Raw genomic sequence first — 25,021 nt, 5'->3', positions numbered from 1 at the left:
CTCTCCTCTGGGGCGGGGACAGAACCCTCTCCTCTGGGGCGGGGACAGAACCCTCTCCTCTGGGGCGGGGACACGGGCCCCGGTCCGGCCCCCGCTGCCTCGGGCCCGCTCACATAACATCGGGTGCCGGTGGGTCTGTGCTCAGGGACTCGTCGCTGAGCACGCTGAAAAGAAACAGTGTTGCCAGCATCAACGACGTTCCCTTTCCCAGCCTGCCGATTTATCCTAAAAGAAGTGTCCCAAAACTGCAACAGGTGACGTGTTCTCAGTCACAGGTGGAGTACAGGAATCTACTTGCCGCTTGACAAATAGCTGTGGAAATCAGCGGCAGAGACTTCCCAGTATTCCCCTACTGATGCCAGTTTTTGTCTAGTCTCAGCTGGCAGCAGTCCCTGCTCTCCCACACTCCCAATTGTACGGAGGTGACAAGAGGAGTGTGTAGCCACACTTCAGGTTAGAATTACAAGCTCCTGGAGGCAGAGATTTTCTTACGTGACAATGCTATTTACACTTGAGTCCTGTCCATTAAAGGTGGATTTTCACTGATCATGTCCTGCTCTTTTACCCTCAGAGTTAAATCCTTTAAAACATTTTCAGCAGGGATCATGGTGGGGTCAGGAGGAAGAGTGCAGGAACCAGCCTGAGGCTCACTGCCTTAGAGGATTCACCTGGTGTGGTGTTGTTCTCCTTCTGGATTTGCTGGAGGTTGACAGTTTCCTAGCGCTGAGCCCTACCTATGCCCCCGAAAGCTCAGGTGGTACCACCTCTCCCTTTGTTGTTACCTTGCCCCTTTTGTCCAGACCTCTGTTTAGGCCAGAGTTATATTTAACTGAGCAGTGAAAGAACAGCAATACATGTGACTCTAGAAGAGCTACAAGATCTTTGCAGGTGCAGAGTTCGTGGGGAGGTTTCTGTTGGCATTTCAGTTTTCTGGTTCCTATTTCATGTGCGTGATTTGTCATTGGGAGTGTGCAGCGAAGGGGCAGTAAAAGGGGTAGGTGAGGGATGGGAAACATGCCTGTCACTAGATGGCATAGCAGGGCCATCTGAGAGCAGCCGAGAGCCTGCGGGGGCCTCGGCAGTGATTTCACAGCCTTTGCTGAAAAGATTCTTGTCCTGCCTGTGCGCTGTAAGCCCTGCTGGCCCAGGCAGCTCACCCTCTCCTGTCATTTCCAAGTTGTAAGAACCGGGCATAAGGAAGAGAGAGGTTGTACAGAACAGCAAGCTCTTTCCTTAACCCTGTCTTTCTCTACAGCTTCAGTAACTGCTCTTTTTCAAAAGGAAAGTCTTAAAGGCGTATTAAAATGGTAAATACAGCAGTTGAAGTCTGGTAGCCTACTGCTGGGACACAAAGAAGGACTGCCTGCAGTGACTTGTGAGGAGGATGACGGCATGCTGTGGTGTGCATGAGAAATCAAACATTTCACTGAATCTTAATTATGCTCTTTTGCATGTTCTGCATTTGACCACAAGATATGAGAGCACATCTCGCCGGATGAATCTTTTTAAAGTACTGATAAAACACCATATAGTGTCAATCACCCTTGAAAAGAGAAATTTCATTCACCATTTTGAAAGGAAAATGTTGTTTGCATGTTTCTGAATATAAATGGTCTTTAGCCCTTCCTGAGGAACTCATTTCCCATAAAGTGACTGCACCTGCTAATATGATTTGTATCTTTATGAAAGTATTAGACTTACTGGGAGTCTCTCAGAGACAATTAGAGAAATGATATTCCAAAGTTAGCATGCCAGGTGTAGTGATGTGTGGAATGGTGTCAATTTGTTCCCAAAGGCAAATGTGGGCTTCTGTGTTCCTGAGGGCCTCATGTTCCTTAACAGAACTAGCATTTTCTACATAATCTAGGTTTGTGCTGGGGTAAATAAGAATAGACCTTGACTGCTGTCATTTAGTCAGGCTCATCACGCAGAGTGTGTTCACGAAGTGAAAACATCCAGATCAGTCTAAAGCGATTCAGTTTACGGTTCTTCAAAAATTAATTTGTCTTCATCCAGCTGGTTGCAATAGGAAGAGGTATTTGGGGACAAATTAAACCTTACTGCAGTTCTACAGATGCTCTTGGGGACTGCATCTGAATCAGTAATGGCTCACTCTGTGAATCAATGCAAACAAGCAATGGTACAGGAAAGAAAAGCATTCCAAACACTTACTCCAGAGGCACAGTCAGGCATATACTGTCCTGTCCTGCCACTGGGATATAAAGGCTCAGCTAACAAAACCCTGTTAGGTAACTCCTCCTCTGCTGCACTCCAAGTTCTCTGCAAATACTGAGTAAATAAGTTGAAAAATATGTTTGTGAATTGCAATAACTCTTTAACTATGAATTTTAGAACCTGGTCTGTTCCTCAGTTGGTCATTGCTACTGATGTCCAAGAGGAGAGACTTCAGTAGGAATACAGCTGAAAAGGGGAACACAGCACTGGGACAGCCCTGTCAGAAATGTGTTCTAGTTGGGGGTCACCTGTGTTCTTCAACTACTTGTAATACCTTTGGTGCCATTTGAAATGTTAAATAATAGACTCTGATCCCAGCACAAAAGAGGTAAATCACAGAATATTCTGAGATGAAAGAGACCCACAAGGATCATCAAGTCCAACTCTTAAGTGAATGGCCCATACAGGGATCAGACCATCTTGGTGTTACTAGCACCATGCTCCAATAAACTCAGCTAACCTCAGGCTTTAATGCAGGCAAGAGGTAATACTTGATGATGCCTGTCTATTTCTCAAGGAATTCAGTGGAATGTTTTTGCACAAATATGGCTTACTCACTCAAAAAAGTTTTAAAATATCTGAACTTTAACACTGTTGATTTCAATATAGACTTTGGGGCATAAGCAGAATGGAAAATCAGACTGTTTGTGGGAAAATCAAAATATTTTTCCTAAGTATTCCCTAAAGTAAATGGTTAGTTAATTTAATGTAGTACTGCTTTTAAAACTGGCCTAAATTCAATTTTGTAATTTAATAATAAATTTTTAAAAATCCATTTTAAATCTCCTAGCACTGAAATGGGTACCACAAAACCCTTCTACAACATAAATGATCTTTGATTTAAATTTATCTAAGAAAATGTTTTTATTTGTTTGTTTGTTTAGGTGGATATAAATCGACGTTTTCTGTATTTTTCATTTTGTTCAGAAAACTAAAATATATGCATGTCATTGTTGCTTTTATCAAAGCTCATGTATTCAATATACTCAAGTTGCTTATAGTAAACATTTTGATACATAACAAACCTGTTTAATTAGTCTGTGTAGACAGGATAGAAGCTGCATTTTCATGCCAAGGCCATGATTTTCCCTGTGTTTGCAGTCTTATCAATCAAAACTGACAGCAGTAAGAGTTGCAGCTGACAGCTTGCTGAGCCCCTGGTTTGTGGTTTAACTGCTTCAGTACTGGCAAGCCCAGTCATCATCCCAAGTTTGTCTGGTCCCTCAAAGCAGTGAGTAATCTGGTGATGTTGGCCCTGAGTGCCATGGGATGGCAGCACGGAGTAGGCGAATTAGGAGAGACGGGAAGATCCCGAATTCCTTTGCGTTTCCATTCCGTTTAAGGGTGTAACTGTAGGAGCCATACCCCGCATGCCTGGATTCCGTTCGGGGCTCACTGCAGGTTTCAAGCACACCGTATCTGGGTGCTGACTCCTCTAGCCTCTCTTGTCTTCTCTTTTGTCTACAGACTCGTGCAGCAACCAATCCCCTTCTCAAAACAGCATGTCTAAAAGCAATAAGCAGAATACCCCCATCAGTTGGTATTTGACAGGGAGTGATTTATGATCGTTTTGCAGGGGTTTTGTTACTGTCTTCTTCAACACCACCTGCTTGTTCGAAGAGCTTGCTATTTGTCTTGACTGCTTTTGCTCAGAGAACCTTTCATAAATTCTTACTATATTTTTTATTTTTCTTGACTTTTGTCTCTCCTCTTCTTTTTTCCACAATAGCTTCTTCAGGCACCACACACAGTACTAGTTTCAGAATCACGAGGGAATTTACAGTGGAAACGTATACTACTCCGTGAAAATTAGTTTAAATCAGCAGTCATATTTCAGGCAGCCTGTTTAAAGCAGTTCACTTTCCTTAGTTTTCCCACTCATAATCTCACATTTTCCCTATACCAGTCAGCTATTAAATTGTCTACACTGCATCATAGTCATTGTATCCATTATTGAGAGAAGGTGGCAATGAACTAACTTCCTTTGATATGGCACGTTGGATCCTGGTTTACCTCCGTCTCATTTTGCAGGAGTATTTGCGTAATTTATTAAGTCTAGATTTTCCCTCTTTCCAATTTACAAGGACATGAAGAAGGGGATGGAATGTAAGCTGTGAGTACGTGAGGAAGGTGTTCCTTCAGTCACTCAACAGTGAGTGACTCCTGTACCAGTGATACACTGCTGTCTCCTCTGGGTCACTGGCTGTCAGTTCAAACCAAGGTGGCTGAAATAAACTCAAGAGCTATTTTCACCTTTGGGCTGGATCGTTCAGTTTTGTTGGTCTCTGACATGCCTGTCTCTGTCGGGCACTGGTGTCATGCTCCAGCATAGCAGTACAGTTCATGATCTAATAAGATCATGTTTTACCCTCCTTCATCTCTTAAAAGCAGACAAAGTGAATTGGCTGATACCTGACAAATGTCTTTGTTTCCTTCTTGGGGCTTTTAAGCTGCATTGATTTCATCAAGGCAAATTAAGCACAAATGTCTTCACATAGGTCTAAAAGTAATCTCAGGTAGGCATTAACTCAGTTTTCTCAAGGAATTTCCCCATCTATTTTTTTTGAGGTTTCTGTGCCCAACCCTAACCCTTCCTCCTTACCCTGCAGGAGTGGGGAGTTCATGCTGTTCATACTGGGAGGTTAGAGAGGCTTCTGCACTCCAGTGTGGAAGGATTTCCTTGTCTCATCTTTTGTGACAAGTCTCTGTATGGTCTAGACCTCACCCAGATTCATCCCTCCTGCAGCGCTTCTCCACTTGACTGCTTTCCATCATATTTTTTATCTATAGCAATATCCTGACTGATGCTTTAAAATTGCAGCTGGACATTTAATGTTAACTGAGTGAGTTACTTCAGCTGTAGTGATGATGTTGTTTTCAAACTTTCTGCAACTAATGAGTCGTTGTAAGTAGTAATAAAGGTATTTGTTGGGGCCCTTGGAAACACTCAACCCATCCTAATTATAGTGGTCAGCAAAGAGATCGAGGCTGATAAATGTGTGGGAGGGGGCACAGAACAGTAATGATGAGAGGAGTTGACAGTAGTTGCAGGAAACGTTAATTATACAGCTGGTTCACATGAACTTTCTCCTCCCCTTGAAAACAAAGCTCATTTTGAAGACACTTGTAAAAGCTGTGCTTTAGGAATCAAACTCCCTGATGTCTCAATAACTGGCAACATCCAGAAATATAAAATTGCAGTGGAGTAAACAAGAACTCATCTGTGCATGGTTGTTTTAGTCTCAATTAAAGCTGGAAATGAGATTTTGCATGCCTGTGCTGCCACATTAGGGCCAGTACACAGCTTTACTCTGTGGATTTAATCCAGATTCTGCAGAGGAGAAGGCAGATTTTTCCGCTGACTTCCATGACCAATCTGCTGTTGATTTGTTCTGATTCCTGAAGAGCCACATCCTGTCTGACAGATAGTGCACTTCTGCAGGTAACTGTGCAACTGCAAGGCCCCTTTCTGCAGTTGCCAGAGTGTGCAAGTGCATTTGTCTGAGTGACTGAGCAAAGCAGGTTACATGTGGATGTTTGCATGGATGTTAAATTCTAGTGGAAGATGACAGTGAGAGGAAGGTATACAATAAAAATAAGATGATGAGAAATGTGCAATTAACAAATTCTTACCTTATAACTAAATAGTATATATCTGTGTTGTTCATATTGTTAAGGGATTGCACTATTACTGTTCAAAGAAGCAGAGCATTATAGGAAAAAGCTGGCAATTTTCTGGTTAGTCCCTTAGCCAAACTCCAGAGCCCAAAAGATTTTAGGGTATAGGTAAATCTGACAAATACTTAACTTCAGAACTTGTGCTTATGTGTGCTTCATAGTCACAAGACTGTCAAATTCCAAATGGCAGTCAGTCCTCTGAGAACGATGTCTGTAGGAGAAAGAATTGTACTTGACTGGTAGTATGTCTGCAACACTGCAGACAATAGAAAGAAATTAATAAATAGAGATGAAATTTTCATGCAGATACTGGGAGAAAATGTACTTCTGATCAAAACAAAAATCTGGACAATTTGCAATATGGTTTGAATTACTTAAAAAAAGTGGAAGAATTTTTAAAATATTTAAGCTTTGCTGTTGCCCCCTGTTACCCACCTGGGAATTTCTTCTTTCCTCTTTTTCCCTTATTTTGGACATTTTGTAGCAAGTGGATGTGGTCTGATGTAGTAATGTTCCCTGAGGTTTAAAAAGCATTCATTCATTGCTGAAAATGGTATATGAAATGGTATTCTTCAGAGGAATCTGTTTTTCCCTGATAAAAGAAAACAGAACATTTTAAAAGGCATCATGTACAGCAAGTGTGCAGAAGGAAGTTGAAGAGTATGGAATGTCCCCAGCTATCTTCTCTGAGGACTTCTTTGGCATTTATTAGAAACCCCCTGTCCATAGAAGAGGTCTGTCCATTGTCACGTATTGAACCACGTATTATCTCCAAAGTTTGAAATTGCTTGACAGACCATGTTAAGTGTGGATCAGTCTGGGAACATCTAACTTCAGTGAAACTCACTGAAATGATTAATTATATTTCTTCAAGGTAGCTAAACCGTATGGCAAAACTGACTTCTATAACTGAGGAGGAGCTCCAAGGTACCGCCTGGGGAGCAACCGTATTCAAAGGAGCACTTCAGGCACCTGATGTGTCTTGATGGTATTGAGAAGGATGAATGTCAGTGGAAACTACACTCATTTGTTTATAAAATAACATTCTAGCAAAATACTGACATGCTGTAACCTCTTTGAATGTACAAGAAGTGACATGAATAACTCAGAGCACTCAGTTACTGCACATTAGTTGCAAAAAATCAGTAAGTCTATTGTTTAGACCCATGAACAGGAAATCAGATTTCTCATCAAGTTCCCTACGAAGTAGGTCACAAGATGGCTGTGAGTTTAGCCCAAATGCATAGTTTCGTGTGCCATATAGGTAAAATATTTAAAAACTGAGTCTATATGCAAATCATCCTTCCACTACAGAACAGTTCTAAGTATAAACATGTGCTGACCACCAGCATGCAAAAAGATTGTGCCTAGAAAAATACTTTTTGATATTAATTTGTTTATTTAGCTTGGCTTGGTTCTGTGTTTTTCACACTATTGCAGTACGTTTACACAACCAGTAAGGACACTCAGAGTTGACTATTCATATTTATTGAATCATTCATATCAAGTAAACACTTTTGGGAGTCTGACCACAGAAAGTAAAAGCATTCCTTTGCGAGGAGAGAAAATCCTCACTGTAAGGAAAGGATCTCTGCTTGCTTCATTGTTAAATGTACGAGGAGAAGGCATGATTTCAAGTGGCATGACTGAAGTGTGGACACATCAGGGTGGGAGTTCTAGTGTGGGTGTACACAGTCAGGGGGGTCACAACTTGCAGCTGAGATGCTCAGGGATGCAGTAAACCTTTACACTGTGCAACTTCTTAGATGAAAAGGGTTTTCCTGTGCCAGTTCCAAGTCAAACTATGAAGTCACTCATCTATTCCCTTCCAGTTGAAACAGTTCCTGTCTCTCTACAGTGCTTACTGTCTGGACAGATTGTAGTGCACAAGGGTTCAAGTCTCCCAAATGTTATCATTTAGAACTGAAAACCTACTGGATTTCATGTTGTTCTTTTTTCTCCCTCACTATTAATTTATTGATTTCACTGATGTGAGAAACCATATAATTATTTCACTTCAGGAGCATCAGAACAGAAATTTAAGAGCCTGTTTTAGTCATTTAGGAATACGCAGTTGGATTATTCTGGGGTCTGGGCTCCTAAGGAAATAAGCACTCAACTTCCTAAAGTGAGCGAGTTGAAGACTCAGTACTCCTGTTCCATTCAACTGTGTCCTTCAGTCCCTTTGCTTTAGGGGTGTGACAAAACCATTAACTTCAATGGGAACACTGATGCACTGAAAGGTAGGTGCAGAGGTCAGCAGCAGGAAGCCATAAGGGAGTGAACAGAATGTTTTAGTGTTCTGGCAGTTTACTTCACCAAATGCAAATGGTACACAATTATTTTCTCATTCCTGTTTCACTCTCCCATGCTGATCTCTTTCCCGGGTGCTGACGTTTTTCTTCTACCCTGTCTCTGCTGACATCATCTACTAAATCAAGCAACAAGCTGCCTTTGTTACAGGTGAAGAACTCAAAAAGGTTGCAGGGGCCTGTATCGTCTGAGCTGTCAGAATTCCAGTGCCTTTTTCCAGGATGCTGACGTTTCTCACCATATTGGTCATTTAGGTCTACCTCGTAATTCCAGCTTCTTTTGCTAGGGTGCTGATGCTTGTACATCAGATACCTTCTGCCTGGATGCTGTCTTTTGGATAACTCATTCATGTAAGTTAGCTGTGCCCGAGGGCTGTCAGCAATCTGATCCAACAGTGACCTTCTACCAGGAGGCTGTTGCTTTTTCGGCTCCAGATAGACATCAAGGTTGTCTTCTGTCTCTCTTTTCCCTGGATGCTGCCTCTTCTGAATGGCTCCGTAAGATGTGTCTTTCTCAACATCTCTTTTTCCAGGGTGCTGTCTCTTCTCCAGTTTGCTTAGGTACTTCTCACCAGGGTGTTGTCTTTTGGAAAGCCATTCTGAAAGAGGGGCTTTTGATTCTGTCCAAGGAAAAGAATAATGTTAATGAGCCCCCATAAACCTCACTAAGGAAGTTGAAATGGGAATTTGTGGAATTGTGTGGTACAGGATCATAACCTGCTATTCTTTGAAAGCCAACTCAGTAATTCCAGCTACCAGTCATAACTCTGTTAGTATCTCATACTCATTCTTTTTAATATTTCAGGTCTTGGATCTACATGACCAACACTCAGCATTCATGTGAAGAAGGAGGAAGCCTTTTTTTGTGGGCACTTGGGGCCAGCTCCTCTTCCAGTCTGGAAGGGCTCTGTGCTCCTCGTTGCTGGCAGGCATCTATGTGCTGCTTCTTGCAATCCCCAAGTCTGATTTCCTTCCATTCCTGTGACTAGTGAGAGCAGAGCATCCGCAAGCTGGGAGGCTCAGACACTGGAGCTGCCTCTAGCCTTCCCAGCTGTGGAAAAAGCCTACTTCTACTGGGATCTAGGAACCAGTGGCTTGAGGAACTAGGTGAATGACAGCATTCCCATCTAGACCTGACACTAGGTGGTCCACAACTGAGGAATGTCCTCTGTGTGTCCTCTTAGAGCTTCCTTAGGGAAGTACTTGCCAAACAGGCAGGGTTTCTGTGACAGGCTTCTACCTTTTTATTATGTAGTAGCTGTTTAGTGATGGTACAGCTTTGCCTGAGCAGGGAGATCTTAGAGAAGAAAGTACCTTTGAGCATTCTGTGTCAGTGTATTGCAGCAGCCCTCTTATTCTTCCCCTCCCCTTAGTTACAGTGGTAAATATATAGATATATTATATTGGAACTTGGAAATCATACCTTGGATATAATTATCTCAGCCAAGTGCTATGCCAGCATCAGCAAAGAAATGTCCCCAGTGGGATATATACCTTTATTAGTTTCTTCATCCTTTTCAGCTTTCTTGAGGACAGACTGAAAAATGAGGCTTTCAGATCTCTGAAGGATGTCATCCAGAGGACTCCTTCTCATGGTCTCACTCTCCTCTGGAAGGGGCTGTCTCCCGTTGAGGCAAACACCCCCCAAGGTCAAGCAGAGGAATAACAGTGGCAGCTGGATAGATGGCATTGTGGGACAGGGGTTCCTGCAGCTTCTGTGGAACAGAGAACAGCAGGGGAGGAGGATGGAGCAAACAAACCTAGCAATAACAGCAATATTTCCAGACACTGAAAAACGGATATAGCACTGCTGTAGGGATTGAAGTCTCTTCGGATCCTTACTCATTTCTGTTACTAACCTCTAGTTTACCTTATATCCTCCAAATTCTTCATCGTTAAAAGCAGGCACTTCTTCATTTTTCTGGCAGAATAAATATGAGTATTTTAAATATCTAACTTCCTGAGTCACAAATAATTTTGAAAGCCAGTGATTTTGCTTTGCCTTCTGCCAAGAGACAAACATAATTTCCCCCTTGAACTTAGTGTTAACTGTTGCCCCATGAGGTACAGACACCTATACCTGCACTACCAATCTCCATCGGGCAATTCCCTTTGCTAAGGGTTCATTTTAAGATAATACTGAGAATTGCAGCACTTTCATTACAGCTTTAGTTAAAGCCAAACTTTATTAGTCTACTAGTTTTTCATTATCTTTTTCTATACATTTAAAGTGGTTGTGTGCCTGGGTATTTGTCAGGATAAGAAGACAGCTATGCTCTGTGGGGCAGAGAGATTTCTTGCACTGCAGAAGCATCACGTTTTTTTCAGAGACATGATAATAATAATCATATCCTCTACTACCTCTTGCCAGACAACAAATGCTTTTCTATTTCTTTTTGCTAGCACTGAATTCTTATCACACTTAGGGGTTTATTTTACAGTAAGCAGACTTCCTTCAGTAGAATGGAATACATCTTAAATGCTAGTATAGCAGTCACATATATCTTAATTATTGTCTATCTTCAGAGCATGAAAGAAATGCACCATTTTATGAAGTCCTACACATTTTTTAAATAGAGAATGAGTTTATTACCTCTCTTGTTGGCAGGATTCTGTCACTTCTGAGGTTCTTGGGTAACAGCATTAAGAATGCCAGATAGGTTGTTTGGCTTAGAGCAATCTTTAGACAGAAAGGTAGAATCTTCTAAAAAGGAAATTACTTAGTAAATTACCTGGTTTGCAGATTTTTGCTTGATGCATCTGCCAAGAGACTGATAGTCCTTTAAAGCTGTTTGCACATCTGAGCTTCAAAGTTGCCCTTTTGCTGCCACAGACACACAGAGTATCCAACAGAGCCGTTGCTGTGTGCTCCTTGGATGGCTTGCATCTCCCTACTTATACTGTACCGCCTCTGGACCCTTTATGCAAATAGCTCTGAGGTAGTTTAGGGGATATGATGTGTTGGGGCTTTTTTTACTGCTCTCAGCTGCATTTTGAATGCATTTTAAGACTTGGATAGTTAATTGCTGACCTCCATATATCCATGCTCGACTCCCAGAAATTGTTATTTTCCCATTCTCTAAAGAGATTATGTTGAATTTTATGTAACTTAGCATAAAGAAAAGGAGTTTTTTCTCTGCAAAACTAAGCTCGTGCGTCCTCTGTTAAGCAAGTACTGTGGAATAAATGCAGAGAGGTAGGCTAGACAAGAAAGACAATGATAAAAATATAATGGATTATATTTAAATAAGTTTGCACCATGAGTTCTTATTCTGAATGACACTACACAGTTTCTGACTCACAATTCTGTATTTTCTTGGCATAGGGTTCCACAAACAGTACTTTAGAATATGGAATGCACAGCCTTAGATATTAAAACATGGTTATCTTGCTGCTATGTGCTTCAAAAAGCATTATACTATTGTAACTAGAAATAAGACTCCCTGTCTTTAACCCACCTGTCTATTTAAGATATTCTTCCACACAGTACTACTGAAAACAAATCATGCAGGGGGTACAGCTGCTTGGCGTTTCCTAGGTGTAATAACTCCTTAAGGTCTCTTGGGGTATGACACCTGTGTTTAAAAATATTACTGTATTGCCCTTAAATTAGAGTGGCCATTGATGAAATGGGAAACTGCCTGTTTTCGTTCTCATTAAAATCTCCTTGACACCTTTGAGCTGAGGACTCCCTTTAGAGAACAGGGTGAAATCCTGTGTTACAACTACATCTCCATGCAAAGCTTTTCAGCAGGTGCAAAATTATATTCACAGTGCAATGCCCAGGACTTCCAGCCTGGCCAGCTGTGCTCCTTTGCTAGACTTATTTTTGTCTTATTTTGGACTGATTTAGAGTTTTAATACTTTATTTGAAGAAAGAAAGTTAAAATTAAGCTCCTCAAAGAGTCTTCGTTTTTCATGAAAAATGTCCTTTTCCTATTTCACAGGTGGAAAACTGTCTATTTTTAATATGCCATCTTTATTTTTAGAATTCTGTTTTGTTTTTCTTTTGCCACATTTTTTTCAGTTTCATTTTCCCCACAGGTGATTCTTCTCTTTAAAAGATTTCTGGAGGTTTATTTTATAAGTGTAAATGTCCTTTCTTCCCCCTCACTGCACAATTACTCATGACACTGAAATGAATTCATGGGTAGGAAGGAGAGTTTGTTTTCTCAAACTCTAGAGCCTTCCAAGCTGTACTTTTCTGTCTGTCACAATCCACTGACACCCCAGACTTGCCCAGAGCTTGTGTCAGCACAGGATTTGGCTCCCAGTCCTCCTGGACATCTATGGTAGGTTCTGGAATTACACAGGGATGTCCAACTACTGCATTTCACACCTAAATACAGCATTTCAGCACCACTGTGATCCTCGACCCCTTTGTCCAGCTGCTGTATTTTATCACAGGTGTATCAAGTCCCTTGAGCTGCTTCATCAGCTCTGTTGATTAAGTTCCTTATTTTTCTTTTAAACATTCTCAAGAGCACACCAGCTTCTCAAAAGGCTTCTAAATGAAGAAACTGAGAGGCAGACAACTCCTTCCAAAGCAGTGAGACCCTTACATGTGAGCTGTGAGGATTGAGGTTTGTGTTCCTCCCCTCTCCAGCCTGCTTGTTGCTGCTGTGGCTGACTCGGGTCACTCTCAGGATGAGCAGGAGCCTGGGGCCTCCACTTGTGCTGAGCACTCGCCCAGCTCAGTGTTAGTGTTCATAGCAACTGGGCCTTAGCATTGGGTCTGTCACTGGGCACACAGTTGCTGGTCCCTAAAAAGTCCTCAAAGGTGAATAATGAGAAAATCTGCTGCTAACCCAAGTCTGATCTCCATTTTAAAGAATTTAACCGCTCGTGTGTTGTGCAGTTAGTCAGCTACGACATCCAAGTTCTCCTTGGCAGATTTTTGCATTTTTACATCTTCCTTGGGACACCTTGCTCTGGTCGCTGTCAGAGATTAGCTGAAGTACATTGCTCGTTTTTAATATGGCCATCCCTGTAGGAATCCCAAAATATAGAAGTTGTTATGGGAACTGCTCTTCTGTTCTCAGACTGTAAGATAAAAAAAATTCATGTGTGGAATTAAAGGGCCATTGCATTTGTTATCAGTTTCCTAAGAGGTGCTGAGTTTTTAAGTGGCTTGCCCTTTGTCACAGAGCCGTAGTTGTAGAGCCAGTGACATCAGAATCCATTCACTTATCATTCCTTTATTGAAACAGCTTGGGTTTTTGGTAGTACCTCACAAGACACACACCCTTCTCATTTAAAAGCTTGTCTGCATGACATTACTTCTGTGTGAAGGACTGAGAGAATTACGTCCACTGGCTACTTAAAGCATTCCATTAATTTTTATTAAGTGTACACTATCACTGGGACTGTAGTTTTCTATCTTCTCATATCTTTAAATAATTTTATCCTCTTGGATATTTACTGAATTGTATTTCTTGCAATGGCTGCAAATCTAAGCTGTTCTGTCTGAACTTCTTCTTGTTAACAGTGCTGTAAATTACGAATGACTTGTTTGCTAACAGGAATAGAGGGAAATCAGCTCTTTTATTTTCTGTGGAAAATGTAAAAGCACAGCTTATTTAGATCACTCCTCCCAGTTTGTTCCTTGAATTGGACTACTCATGCAGAAAATGACAGAGATGGGTATCAGTAATAGGTGGACAACTCACTCTCTTCCCATGTGATCCTTCCTAACATGTCCCTTTTCCTGCATCACAACAGGTAGTTTGCCCTGCAGGAAGATATGTTGTATTTTTGTGAGAGGTATAATTCCAGCTTCTCTTCATCTTGATTTTAACAACATCAAAGTGTCAGAGTGGGTACAGCCACAATGATCTTTAGATGTATAGTTTTACAAGGGAGGCAAGCTTTCAGGAATACAAACCTTTCTTAGACCTGAGGAAAGGCATTCATGTCTGAAAGTTTGTCTCTCTTAGGACTTAAAAAGGACTTATGATCCCCCAGAACTGTCAGCTTTTCACGGCTATAGACATCACTAAAATAAAAGAAGCCTCGGAGTTTTATAGTTTTGCAAACATGGAAGTATTGAAGCTTAATCTTTTGGATTCATTGAAACTAATAGAAAATCCTTTGAGGAAACTTAATATATAGAGAAAGTAGGCCTTCTGTTTTAAATAATGAATAGAATGAGTATTGAATGAGATGAGAACATTAATTTCTGTGTGGGGAAGGTCTTAATAGAATTACTGAGTAAATTCCACATGGAACATGTGCGCAGCTCCCCTCACCAATTTCAATCCATAAAGGGAAGGCTGTTGTATTAGAAGGAAAGGGGAGTATCCCACACAGCATTAAAACTGTTGTCAAAAGGTATATAAATAACATGCTGCTTGTATTGGCTAAATAGTTTTATTATTTCCTAAGGAAGCAAATACAAAGCACTATGACATTAATACCACATACTGGTTTACTGACAGATTTTTCCATATTAAACAGCATATTATGGAGCCAGAATTTTGCAGGTTTAATTGTATATTTAGGAGTCAGATTAACTCACATTTTGTTCCTTCTGGGATGGTGGCAATTTGGAATTAAAGATCTCAATGGATTCGTTGTGGTGCTCCTTTATTTTGTAATTATCTTCACAATGTTTATGCAGGGTCATTTCTATAGTTTTCCAGTCGAGAACCCTGTTATTTGGAAAGAAAGTGCCCATCTTCAGAAAGAGTATCACTGTACCCTGTTTCTTGTTGCAGGCACAGTCCAGGATCTTTCAAACCAAATAATGTCACTTAATGAAACAAACAAGACCCTATCCCTCCAGGCACCAAAAAACTCCAGCTGCCCAGCTGTCGTTTTATCACAGTTGCTAATGACAGAACTCAAGAGCTTCTTGTTCACTTCCAACAGGGAATTAGTCACTGGGCAAAGCAAATTTACAGCTCAGTTTACCTTGCCAAAATACAAGAATAGATTCAGGGAAATTTGATTTGGTTTGATAGAAGACATCCAGTTTCCTTTCAAGAGAAAGTTTGACTCACACTGTCAGGTAATTTTACTAATTTTAATGGGTTTTACTAATTAACTGTTCCTGTCTTCTTTTTTTATTACCTTTATTTGTCTTAGTAGTTACTAAGTTACTTGATCTGCTCATTTTGTGATGGCTTATATTTGCTCACCATGTTATTCTTCCTGCAGTAAAATCAGTAATTTTATCTTTTCAGCTTCTGATTTTTAAGAGTCCTCTAGCACAGCAACAGTGAAGATCAGAGTCCTGTTATGGTAAGTACTATACCAAAGTAAAACTGAAACTGTCTATCCCAAGAGAGTTAGAATGAAGTCTAAATGTATATATATACAGCTACATATGCACCCACACTTATCATACTTCTCTACATTCACCAAGGTGTATGAAATGATTGATCAAGCAAGAGGGTAGAGTAATCATGTCAGTTGTGCTGGGCATAAATGTAATATTTCAAGAGTTCTAGTAGCTGTAAATCAGCACCAAGACATTGAGGGTCAGATTACAGTTGATTTGTGAGCTTTGCTGCAGTATTGCAAAAGGACGTGGAAGAAAGAAGACAGTCATTTTATCCTGGCGAGAATTTCCTCCCCTGTGTAAGAAAAGGCTTATAAGAAAGCTGGTCACTTGCCATCATCAGAAGAATGGAGACATCTGCAGGAATCTGTCCAATTCCAGCATGGGCTATTTATGGGAAGGTTTTAGCAAATAGTAGTGATACAGTTTACAGTTTCTGGTACCGTCCATTAGTTCCACTGTGTCTGCAGAGCATGTGGCAATGAGAATAGTTAGGGGTTTTTTAATTCCATCACTTGCAACCATCACTAATGACACCAGTGAAACTGGAAGCTGTTAGAATCCAAGCCTTCAGTGTACTGAAGATATGGATTAGTGGAATCAAAGGTGTGGATTGGTGGAATCAAAGATGTGGATAAGTGGCTAGAAGTCAACTGAGAAATGCTACGGCCTGTACTTGACTAACCACAGAAGCCACCAGAGATCTAATACAGTGCTGATGTTCGCATTGTGCAGAGCACAACAGGTCAGGAAGTGCCTTCTTTGGTGGGTTAAGTGAATTACCTGGTTAATATGAGGGAAGTTCATAGAGCAGTCAGTGTAGAACTGTTCCCCTGCCCAGTCGTTGAGATGAAGATTGATGTGCAACTGAGAAAATTGGAGGGGGAGGAAGAAGATCCCCACAACCAGTTGTTCAAGTAAGATGATTTTGATATTGTACTGTGAGCTGCATAACGACAAAGACCTTTATGTAATTTGCATCTTTATAACTTTCATAGTCATTGTAATAACAATAGGCTTTTCCACTGGTGCTTAATGGCTTTGTTTACAAGCAAACAGTGTGAGGTGAGAATCAGTGGTATTCAGCTGCCATTTGGGGGCGGAGATTATTATTAAAGCTGTTCCATCGGCCAAATATTAGACATCATGCTTGAGTGGACCATGAAGGCACATATGTGGTCAGTGAGGTCCCTGCTGAGACCAGGAGTAGTATTGACTTTTAGAAATGGCTTCTGTGATGTTCCTGTGGATTGCTCTTCATGTCTGTCCAGCTGGCACACTCCATGCATACCAAGGGAAGCTGAGTGAATGAACGTGTAGCACTGGAGTAAAGTTCCTTGAGTCATTTGATACTTGCTTCTGCTGAGAAGATTGTGAGGCACAAAGCCTATATGCCTCTCAGCTCTTTTCTCACTGCCTTCCCCCTGGGTCTTTTGAGCTGAGCCTGAACATGAACAAAGATGCATTTAAAAGTAGTTAGGTGATGGTTTGCAGACGCAAACTACAGCAGCTGTTGTATTTTTATAAGCACCAAGCTGGGAGGCCACATGGTTATTTGGTTGAGTCTGAGAACTGGGACAGCTGATTCTAATTCTGTCTCTCCCATTGAATTGCTCTGTGACTGTCAGTGGCACATTAAGGCAGAAATCCAGCTGTAGTTAAAATCAGAGTCGGATTTTTCCTAGATGGTAACTGAAGTTAGGTAGACTGTAAATACCTGAGTTTTGTGTTCCCTGTCCACAAATAAGCAATACTGATATGATACAGTGACTTTTGATGCTTGCGATGTGCTTTGAAAATCACAAGTCATGACGAGAGAAGTAAAAATTCTTGTTTATATTTGGGTGGGGTTTTTTAGGGAGCAAGTAGAATTCACCAAGCCCAGTTGGCCTGATGTGCGAATTTAAGTCAAGAAAATGGTAAATAGAAAACTCGTGTTTGATTGGACTCCGATGAAGCTTTGTTGTGACCAGTTGTGTTAAGAACACAATTATACATTATATGTATGTATATAATAAGTATCAGCAATTTCACAGGATTCTTTCTGCAAATATCTGATGACTTCGATAAACAGTTTTCTCCTCCAGATTTCTTTTTTTCCTTGTCTATAGCTGCTGTCAGATTTGAAATGTTCTATGTTGGCATCTAAATGGTATGATCAAATTCTAGAATGCACTCCTGGAATGGCTGGTGATGGTCTTCATAGCCTTGAATGTAGAGACAGCTGTAATGCACCAGTGATTTTCAACTTTGGTATGAGAGAGTGCAGGGATTGGAATGACTTCAAAGGGATGAGAAAAGCACATTAGTAAAAGCAATCCTTTTGTTAAATTTTCTCTATGATGATCTGTGGGTCACCTAGAAAATGCTTACAAATCTAGAAACTGCAAAAAAAGTAAAGCAACTAGAAAAAGTAAAAAAATTCTCCTGGGAGTCACTTTCAGACCTGCATTTCCATGACAGATTCAGAGACCACCATGCAAGATGAGGAGTTAGAACTTTCATAACATTACATTTCTATAGCTATTATTCAAAAATATGACCCAGTATTCTGACATTTGAAATAGCTTATCAAGGCAAAGAAGCTGACAGACTGTTTTTAAAATACCTTCTGGAAGATCTCAGCAGTAATCTGTGATTATTTCTGAGCTTCCACTGCTCGTGTTGAGTAAATGAAGCTCGGGTCTTATTGTATGGACAGATTATGAAAATGCCAAGGATTGCCTGATAAGCAGGTAGTGCCATTGATCACTAACTGTACTTAGTAAACACAGTGCCATTGTCATTGGAATAACAAATTATCTCTAAGACAATGTCAGGGTAAGTCTGATTGACCTTTTACAACTACTTGTGCTTTTATTGGAAAACAGTAACTCCATCTTCATTAGAATCAAGTCCAGTTCTGCTTGGGGCCAGGTATAGAGCAAAATAGTTGCATGGGAAGGAGGAAGGCATGTAGCAGTTTTCTTTACTTGATGGTAAAGCCTGTAATGGGGAACTGGAAATCACTGCTAAATGGATGCTAAGTTAAGGATACCTACACCTGTGAGTGTGTTACGTAGTTCATCTGGAACTGAGCTATATTAAGTGTTTCACACCTCTCACTTGCTTCTGTCAGTGATGGTCCAGCTGCTCTTTAGCATGGTGCAGTGAGAAGAATCAGCCCAGCTCACTGCCCTGTCCTTAGTTCTGAATGCTTTTGTCACCTCTCTGACAGAGAGGAGTAACTGATCTGTCTAAGCATGAGATCTTCACGGAATGCTGCAAAATGAAAAGTTCTATACATCCCTTATCATTTCTGCCTACAAGTACATCACCCCATGTTCAGGGGCTGTCAGGTCTTCCAATGGTAAAAAGGTTGTTTAAGGCTTTTGAGTCAAGACTGGTGTGAGACCTTGTGTAAATTTAAGAACAGAGATAATCTTGCAGAGAGCTGCTTAAAGGTGTTTACATTTGGCATTTCTGTTTCCTGTCTGTAGTGTGAGATGAGTGCCTAACTTAGAAAAAAAAATGTGGGCAGGAGTCACAAAAAAATGTGAAATTCTCCACTTAAAGTGCTAAAACCCCAGTGTTGATGACAGGCAATGTGAATTTTGCCCTCTGGAAGCAAAACGTAGCATATATCTTGTGGGGGCTAGAACCTGTCAATGGCTGATACCCCAAGAGTAGACTTTACCTTAGTGTTAAATAGGGCATTTCATGCAGCATAGGTGAAAAATGGCATCAAGTCCAGAGATTAGAGTCTTGCAGGAGGCACTTTCTGACACGCAGGCTGCCTGGGACTGGCATTAAGTCCATCCCAGCCAGACCCTGTGCAGCAGTGGTTGCAGAGGAGCTATGAGGAGTTTGTAAATAGGGCTCTGAGTTAGCAAGTCCTTTTTCTGGCATGGACAAAGAAGCCAGTTTTCCCAGTCAAGCCACGTGCAATGTGCTCATTCTGTAGTGGACTTAAATTGCAAGGTTATTGAATCCTTTTAGCCTTGGGTAGCTGCAGACCACTTAATTACAGGGTCAGTGGTCTACAGTAGTGAAGAGATTGGGGACCTCATGAGGTAAAACAGCATCTGATTACACAATAAATCATGGTTTATTTGGACTTGGCTTCAGAATCTAGACTACATGGTGTTATTGTTTGGACCTTCCTACTAAAATAATTTAGCAGTCTGCAGGACTACAAATTTTGTTACCACTGAATTCTGCTGTTCAGAGTTTTCAGCTGCCTTGCAAATTGATAACACAAAAAATCAAAACCAATGTAATGACCATGAATTTACACTTAAGTGATGAAATTTTCAAAGGGTTATCCTTCCCATTTAGACACAAAGGAAGTAGCCAGATTTGTTCAAGTAGTTGTTGTCTTGGGCACTTTGGTCTTTTGAAGATCTGACAACACATGTAATAGTGGCAGCCTCTAGGTATCAGATACCATCCTCTCTGTGTATGAGAGCAGAAGCAGAGCCCCACTAAAACATGTGAATCAACTTTAGCCCTTGCAATTGTATCACAGAATAAGTCTGTGATTTTAGCAGAATTTAGGTCTCCTGGAAACCCAAGTGAAAAGATGAAGTTAAATGAGTGATATTGTGTCATCTTATTTGTTATTACCAGAGGTTGCTAAAGGTCTTTAGTTATTTAATGTTTATCTGCTTCAGAAAACATATTGATGTCCTTGATTACATCCATTCTTCAAAGACACTGAGGTAAACAAATGTCTCATGAAGTGACTGCCCATTATTTTTGCTGCAATATTCAGGGGTGGGAGAGGGATCAAATGAAGTTCGTATTTAGTCTCAAAAGAAGGTTTCTTTATAGTGATGCTAAAAATAATAACTGTTTTATGAAGCTTAGAAGACCTTGGAAGAAGTTTCCTCTCAAAAAACTCTTTTAAGTGCTACAGCAGTTGGTAAATTCTCTGTTTTAAATTGGCACCAGCAATGTTTTGTAGTCCAGCAGAATTGAATTTCTCCCTGTCAAATCTGCCTTGATTTCAGGTTCAAGACTGAATCTGGGGTGAGGTTGAGGCAATAATTTCAGTGCAGTTACATTGTAGATGAATTTGCTTTTTAAAAAAATTTAAGATAAAGGTTAAGTAGCATGAGGCTAGAAGCATAGGGTGGGGTTTTGTTTGTTTGTTTTCTTGCCTAGGAAATAGTCTATTAGTTGTTTCTGGTCCAGTCTGGAGTAAATTTTGTATCTGGTAGGCAACTGCAACTCCTCTGTTCGTTGGCGTTGCTTCCCAGGATTTGGGCTGTGGTGGCCGTAGCAGGTGACAGAGCTAGGGAGGTACTGCTCTCGAGGAATCCACTGGGTGCAGGTGACTCGAGGGGCAGCTGCAGTGAAGCTGTGGGTTGAACTTTGGGGGTGAGAGCCCCCGGCAAGAGGCTGTGAACTGCCAACCTTCTGCATAGCAAAGAGCCCAGGGTCCTGTGGCATAACCAGGTGAGGGACATTCAGAGACGTGGCAGGAGCCAGCGACCCCCAGACTTTGGGCACAGGCAGGTGAGGGACACTCAGGGACATGGCAGGAGCCAGTGACCCAGGTTTTCCCCTGTTTAGACTGGGAGGGTGTAAAAGCCCAAGGGTTCCTTTGTCCAGGGTCCCTCCTCCGAGGCACCAAGCTCCAGCTGTTACTTTGTTCGTTATTGCACCAAGGATCAGGGCATCTGACTGTGCTGCAGGAAACCTGAGGTGGAGCCGGTGAGGAAATGCTGTCTGACTCTGTGAGTGTGGGGGGAGCAGCTGTGCAGGGGCCTGGGTGCCAGCTCAGGGGGTGCCAGCATAACTGCCAGGGGGGCTCCTGGAGGATTGGACAGGGAAGTTTCCTTAACAAGGCTCAGAGGGTTGTACCTGCTGGTGCTGCTGTGGTGTTCAGAGCCCAGTGAAGCAAAGGGGAGCTATAGCCATTCTGTAATCTTTAATATTAATAAATTAATATTGTCCTTGTGTGATTGAATTTTCAGCATCCCAACGATGCTGGAAGTTTTCCAACCAGATGTGCTTTCTCCAGGGTCCTTGAAGCTGCTTCGAAGTACAGCTTCATTGCAATTCATTGGCAATTTTCCTGGTTATCAGAAGTGTAAGAGTTTAGGCTTGACTTGTTCAAACTCATATTTTTCTTATTCAGTAATGTTGGCACAAACCCTGTAGCCTGTCTACCAACGAGGACAGAGCACAAATAACACACAGTTTGTGTTTTTAAAGAGACTTATGTATCAAACTAAGGAAAAACAATCAATGACCATTTAGATGTTTCTGACTGAACAAGATGTCTTTAAATTAAGTCTCGCATCTCAGACTTGAAAACAAGAACACTCTGACTTCCTAATTTAGCCACTAAAGAGCAGAGAAAGGAGTTTGATTGAGTTATTTGGCCAGGTGACATATATACTTCCACCAGGGTTCTTTGGCAGGAGAGCATTTTTCCTCCAGGCATCGGTCACAGTGAACAAACTGCCTTTAGGGGAGCAGAAAGACTGGGGAAAAGACTAAAATACTCAATTGGTGACCTTGTAACTAAGCAGCAGTTCATGCTAGTTCTCAGATTTTTTTTCTTGGTTCAAGAAACTCACTAATTTTAGAACTAATTGTTGCTGCAAGGAACAGAGCACAGTCACACAGCTGGAGGCATAGAGAGTAGAATAGGGGCAGCTGGTTTTAGACCAGCATAATCTGTGTTACAGTTAACCATAATCAGATCTAATTGCACATAATCACTGAAAGGACAGTCTCATTCTTTCTTCCTATCCATACCACTCCATATTCTTGCTTGAATAAATTGCAGGGACTGCTCAACCCCAGTTGATTTAATTTAACATACTGATCAGATGGATCAAGAAGGGTTGGAACTTGGCACAGGGCTAGGCATTCCCAGGACACAGACTGAAATGCTACTCTGCTTTCGTCCTCATGTAGTAAGACCTACTCACTGCAAGTATTTCTAGGGTTGCAAGAAATTGTGCTGCTGATCTCTGCTTATTTTGTCGAGGATGGGTGCTGTGTTTACCTGCTTATTTAGAAAAGAGCTGGATAAACCATATGTACTAGTATTAGGAATTAAAAGCCTCTTGGACCTGCTACTCATTTGAGCCACAAAAGGGAAGCTGCCAAGTTGCTCTCATAAATATCAAAAAGTTAGATCTTGTGTGGAAATAAGAGCCAGAGTGATTAAGAACTGATTTGCAAAGCAAGCAAGGATTACAAACGTGTTTGTTTTCTCACACCTGCTCTCCACTTCAATAGTACAATAAAGCAAGACGTAGCTAATGCACCTTCTCCCAGATTGGATAATGTACTCAAGGGAATATGAGGCTTTGAAGATCACACCACCATTTGCCCAATTATACTTAATAACAACACATTGTTCCTGCAAAACGTGTCTATTCCTTGGTAGGTTACATTTCCTTTCAGCCTTCTACCTATTGATCCACTGGTACCTCATGTAGAACAAACTTCTTTGTTGGCAAGTCATGTTTATGAGACTAAAAAAATCATTTATGTCACCTTCTTAACATCTTACCAAGTCAGCAAGAGGAAAAGCTTCTTATATGGAGCATGACAAATTTTTGCAATCTTTGTAAAACAAAGCAATAAACAGAATGTCTGTATGGTTTGGACTATACAGATCATTCATGTTCTGTGTTCACTATTTCTTTGTGTGCTTTCTGTTTTTATTTCATAAAGCATCTTCAAATATGTGAAAAAGGTGTCTGCACTACATAACACTTAGAGTAATGATTGTTTAATCTTGAACTCCAAGTAGGTATATAATCCATTACAGAAAATGAGATGTTTGCTAAGCAAAGCTGCAGCATCATGAAACTCGAGGCGTATTTACTTCACTTTTTTTAGTGGGAGTAGAAGGACTTGAAGAAAGCTGGTGAAATGATATATCCCTAATTAAAACATTTTTATGTCTGTCTTCTGTGAACATTCATGACTATGAGTACAGGCTGATAAGTAAGGGCAGGTTGGATTCTGGTTGCTCTCAGAAATTATCTCCTGAGTTACTCTTACTAGTTGTAAACTGCAACAAAAGAAACAGCTTTTTACAAATGCAGAACCATTTTATGACTTCACAGTTGTCATAATAGCTCACTACCGTGATTCAGCACTTTCTAGTGGGATTAACCTCAAGCCACAGCTGTGGATTCCAGAACATTGCATAAGTGAAAAAAAGCATCCTTGCCATTTTCAAAAGTAATCCTGATTTTTGCCCAGCCCTAACTGCAGTGTAGTTCCATGGCCAAGGAAATAGTTTCAGTATTGGCCAGCACACTAATTCTGTTTTCAGTAAGTTCCCCCCGGAACCTGCTATGGAACATGAGCATTCCTGTTGCCCCTCCTGTTCCTTGTCCCAGCTCTTCCCATGGGATAGTTGGAGCTGGTTCTAAACTTGGGTGATTTTATTAGGTCTCTTCAATTAGATGAACTTCAAGACTGAACATCACACCCAGCCAGTACGTCTTAATAAGTCAGGCTCACTGCTTGAATCCATTTTGTCTCCTCCACAGCCTTTATTTTCTGCATGCATCCTCAGAAGGATGGCAAACCTGGCAGGCTTTACTTACCTGAAAACATGTTTTTTCTCTCCCACTGTATGAGAACTGGGAGTTCAGCACTCAGTGTCACAAAGAGAGAAACTCATTATGCCGCCAAATCATTCCTCCAAAGCTGTCTGTCTGCATATTGATCCCTTGATCTTAAGTAAACTCTGTAGTTAATCATAATTACTCTGGAACATCTCATTCCAGTGACTGGATCAATGTCTTTAATGGCCTCCTGCTGTGTGTACCTGTCATGCCTGGCCACCTCTGTGTCACCTGCTGTTGGAGTCCAGTGCAATAACCTGCCGTGGTGGTGAGAATGCTGTCAGCCCCTTCCCACTCACTTGGGGCTCGGCTAGGACACAGCATGAGGCCTCAGATGCAGGGCATTTGTAATGAATGTCCCTGTGAACTCCACGCTGTTCCTAATGCCCAGGCTGGGACATTTCCCCCCACGTCTCAGCCAGTCAGGCCTAATGGCTGTGGGATGCTTGTCATGAACCTGCTTTGGGCAGAAATACAGATAAACATATCCAAGTTTCCCTTTTCATCCAGAGGCTCAGAGTAAAGCAGAGTAATGAGTCCAGGGGCTCACTGAAGGACAGAGGACCAGGAGGTGAGCCGGGCAGGAGCCTCCCAGTGCAGCACCTGAGTGCACACCTGTGTGCAGGGAACAGGGCTGAGGGTGGCAGCCAGGGCCAAGCAGAGCATCAGGGCAGCTGGTGTTGATAAGGTCCAGCCAGAACATCAGTCCATGGGTCAGGGTCAGGTCTAGGGACAGTAACCAGGGTTACACAGTCAGCTGAGTGCCAGGCGGGTCTGTATGCCAAGGCAGGTGATGTGGGCTTGGTACACCTGGGCACAGCCTCTGGGCCTCTCTTGTTTGTCCTGCTCAGGTGCTGGGGGAGGCCTTGGAGGCCTCTGACAGCTGTGCTATGGTGTTCAACTCCTGGCTCTTCATCCTTTAGTGA

The 25,021-nt window shown here is 41.5% G+C and overlaps 1 protein-coding gene and 1 long non-coding RNA gene across 3 annotated transcripts in view; one reads left to right on the top strand and one right to left on the bottom strand.

The window, feature by feature from the left end:
- The window catches only part of LOC113945687, a 25,687-nt gene extending 666 nt beyond the window's left edge, over positions 1-25,021 (top strand). The window contains exons 2-3 of the long non-coding RNA XR_003527170.1: positions 15,410-15,467; positions 24,258-25,021. This is a non-coding gene — a long non-coding RNA (uncharacterized LOC113945687). The remainder of the gene's footprint in view (positions 1-15,409; positions 15,468-24,257) is intronic.
- Positions 7,380-11,207, bottom strand: TRH (thyrotropin releasing hormone). Of its 2 annotated transcripts, XM_027640144.1 has the most exons (3): positions 10,958-11,207; positions 9,720-9,940; positions 7,380-8,845 (listed from the first exon to the last, which is right to left on the bottom strand). In XM_027640144.1, exons 2-3 carry the CDS (start codon positions 9,913-9,915, stop codon positions 8,253-8,255), a joined length of 789 nt encoding a protein of 262 aa, XP_027495945.1. In that variant the 5' UTR covers positions 9,916-9,940; positions 10,958-11,207; the 3' UTR covers positions 7,380-8,252. The 2 variants fall into 2 exon arrangements, with proteins under 2 accessions (XP_027495945.1, XP_027495944.1); XM_027640143.1 differs by lacking the exon at positions 10,958-11,207 and having other exon boundaries at positions 9,720-10,070.

Source organism: Corapipo altera, unplaced genomic scaffold (genome assembly GCF_003945725.1).
Source record: "Corapipo altera isolate COAL_440 unplaced genomic scaffold, ASM394572v1 55, whole genome shotgun sequence".
Classification (NCBI taxonomy): Eukaryota; Metazoa; Chordata; class Aves; order Passeriformes; family Pipridae; genus Corapipo; species Corapipo altera.
Note: the sequence above shows the minus strand (reverse complement) of the source record. Positions and strands in the feature narration are given on the sequence as shown.

Coding starts and splice junctions, on each gene's coding strand:
- TRH (XM_027640144.1), bottom strand. CDS start 9,915: ATGCCATCTATCCAGCTGCCACTGTTATTCCTCTGCTTGACCTTGGGG. Junction 8,846..9,719: donor GGATGAAGAAACTAATAAAG/GTATATATCCCA, acceptor TTCCTTGGACAG/AATCAAAAGCCCCTCTTTCA.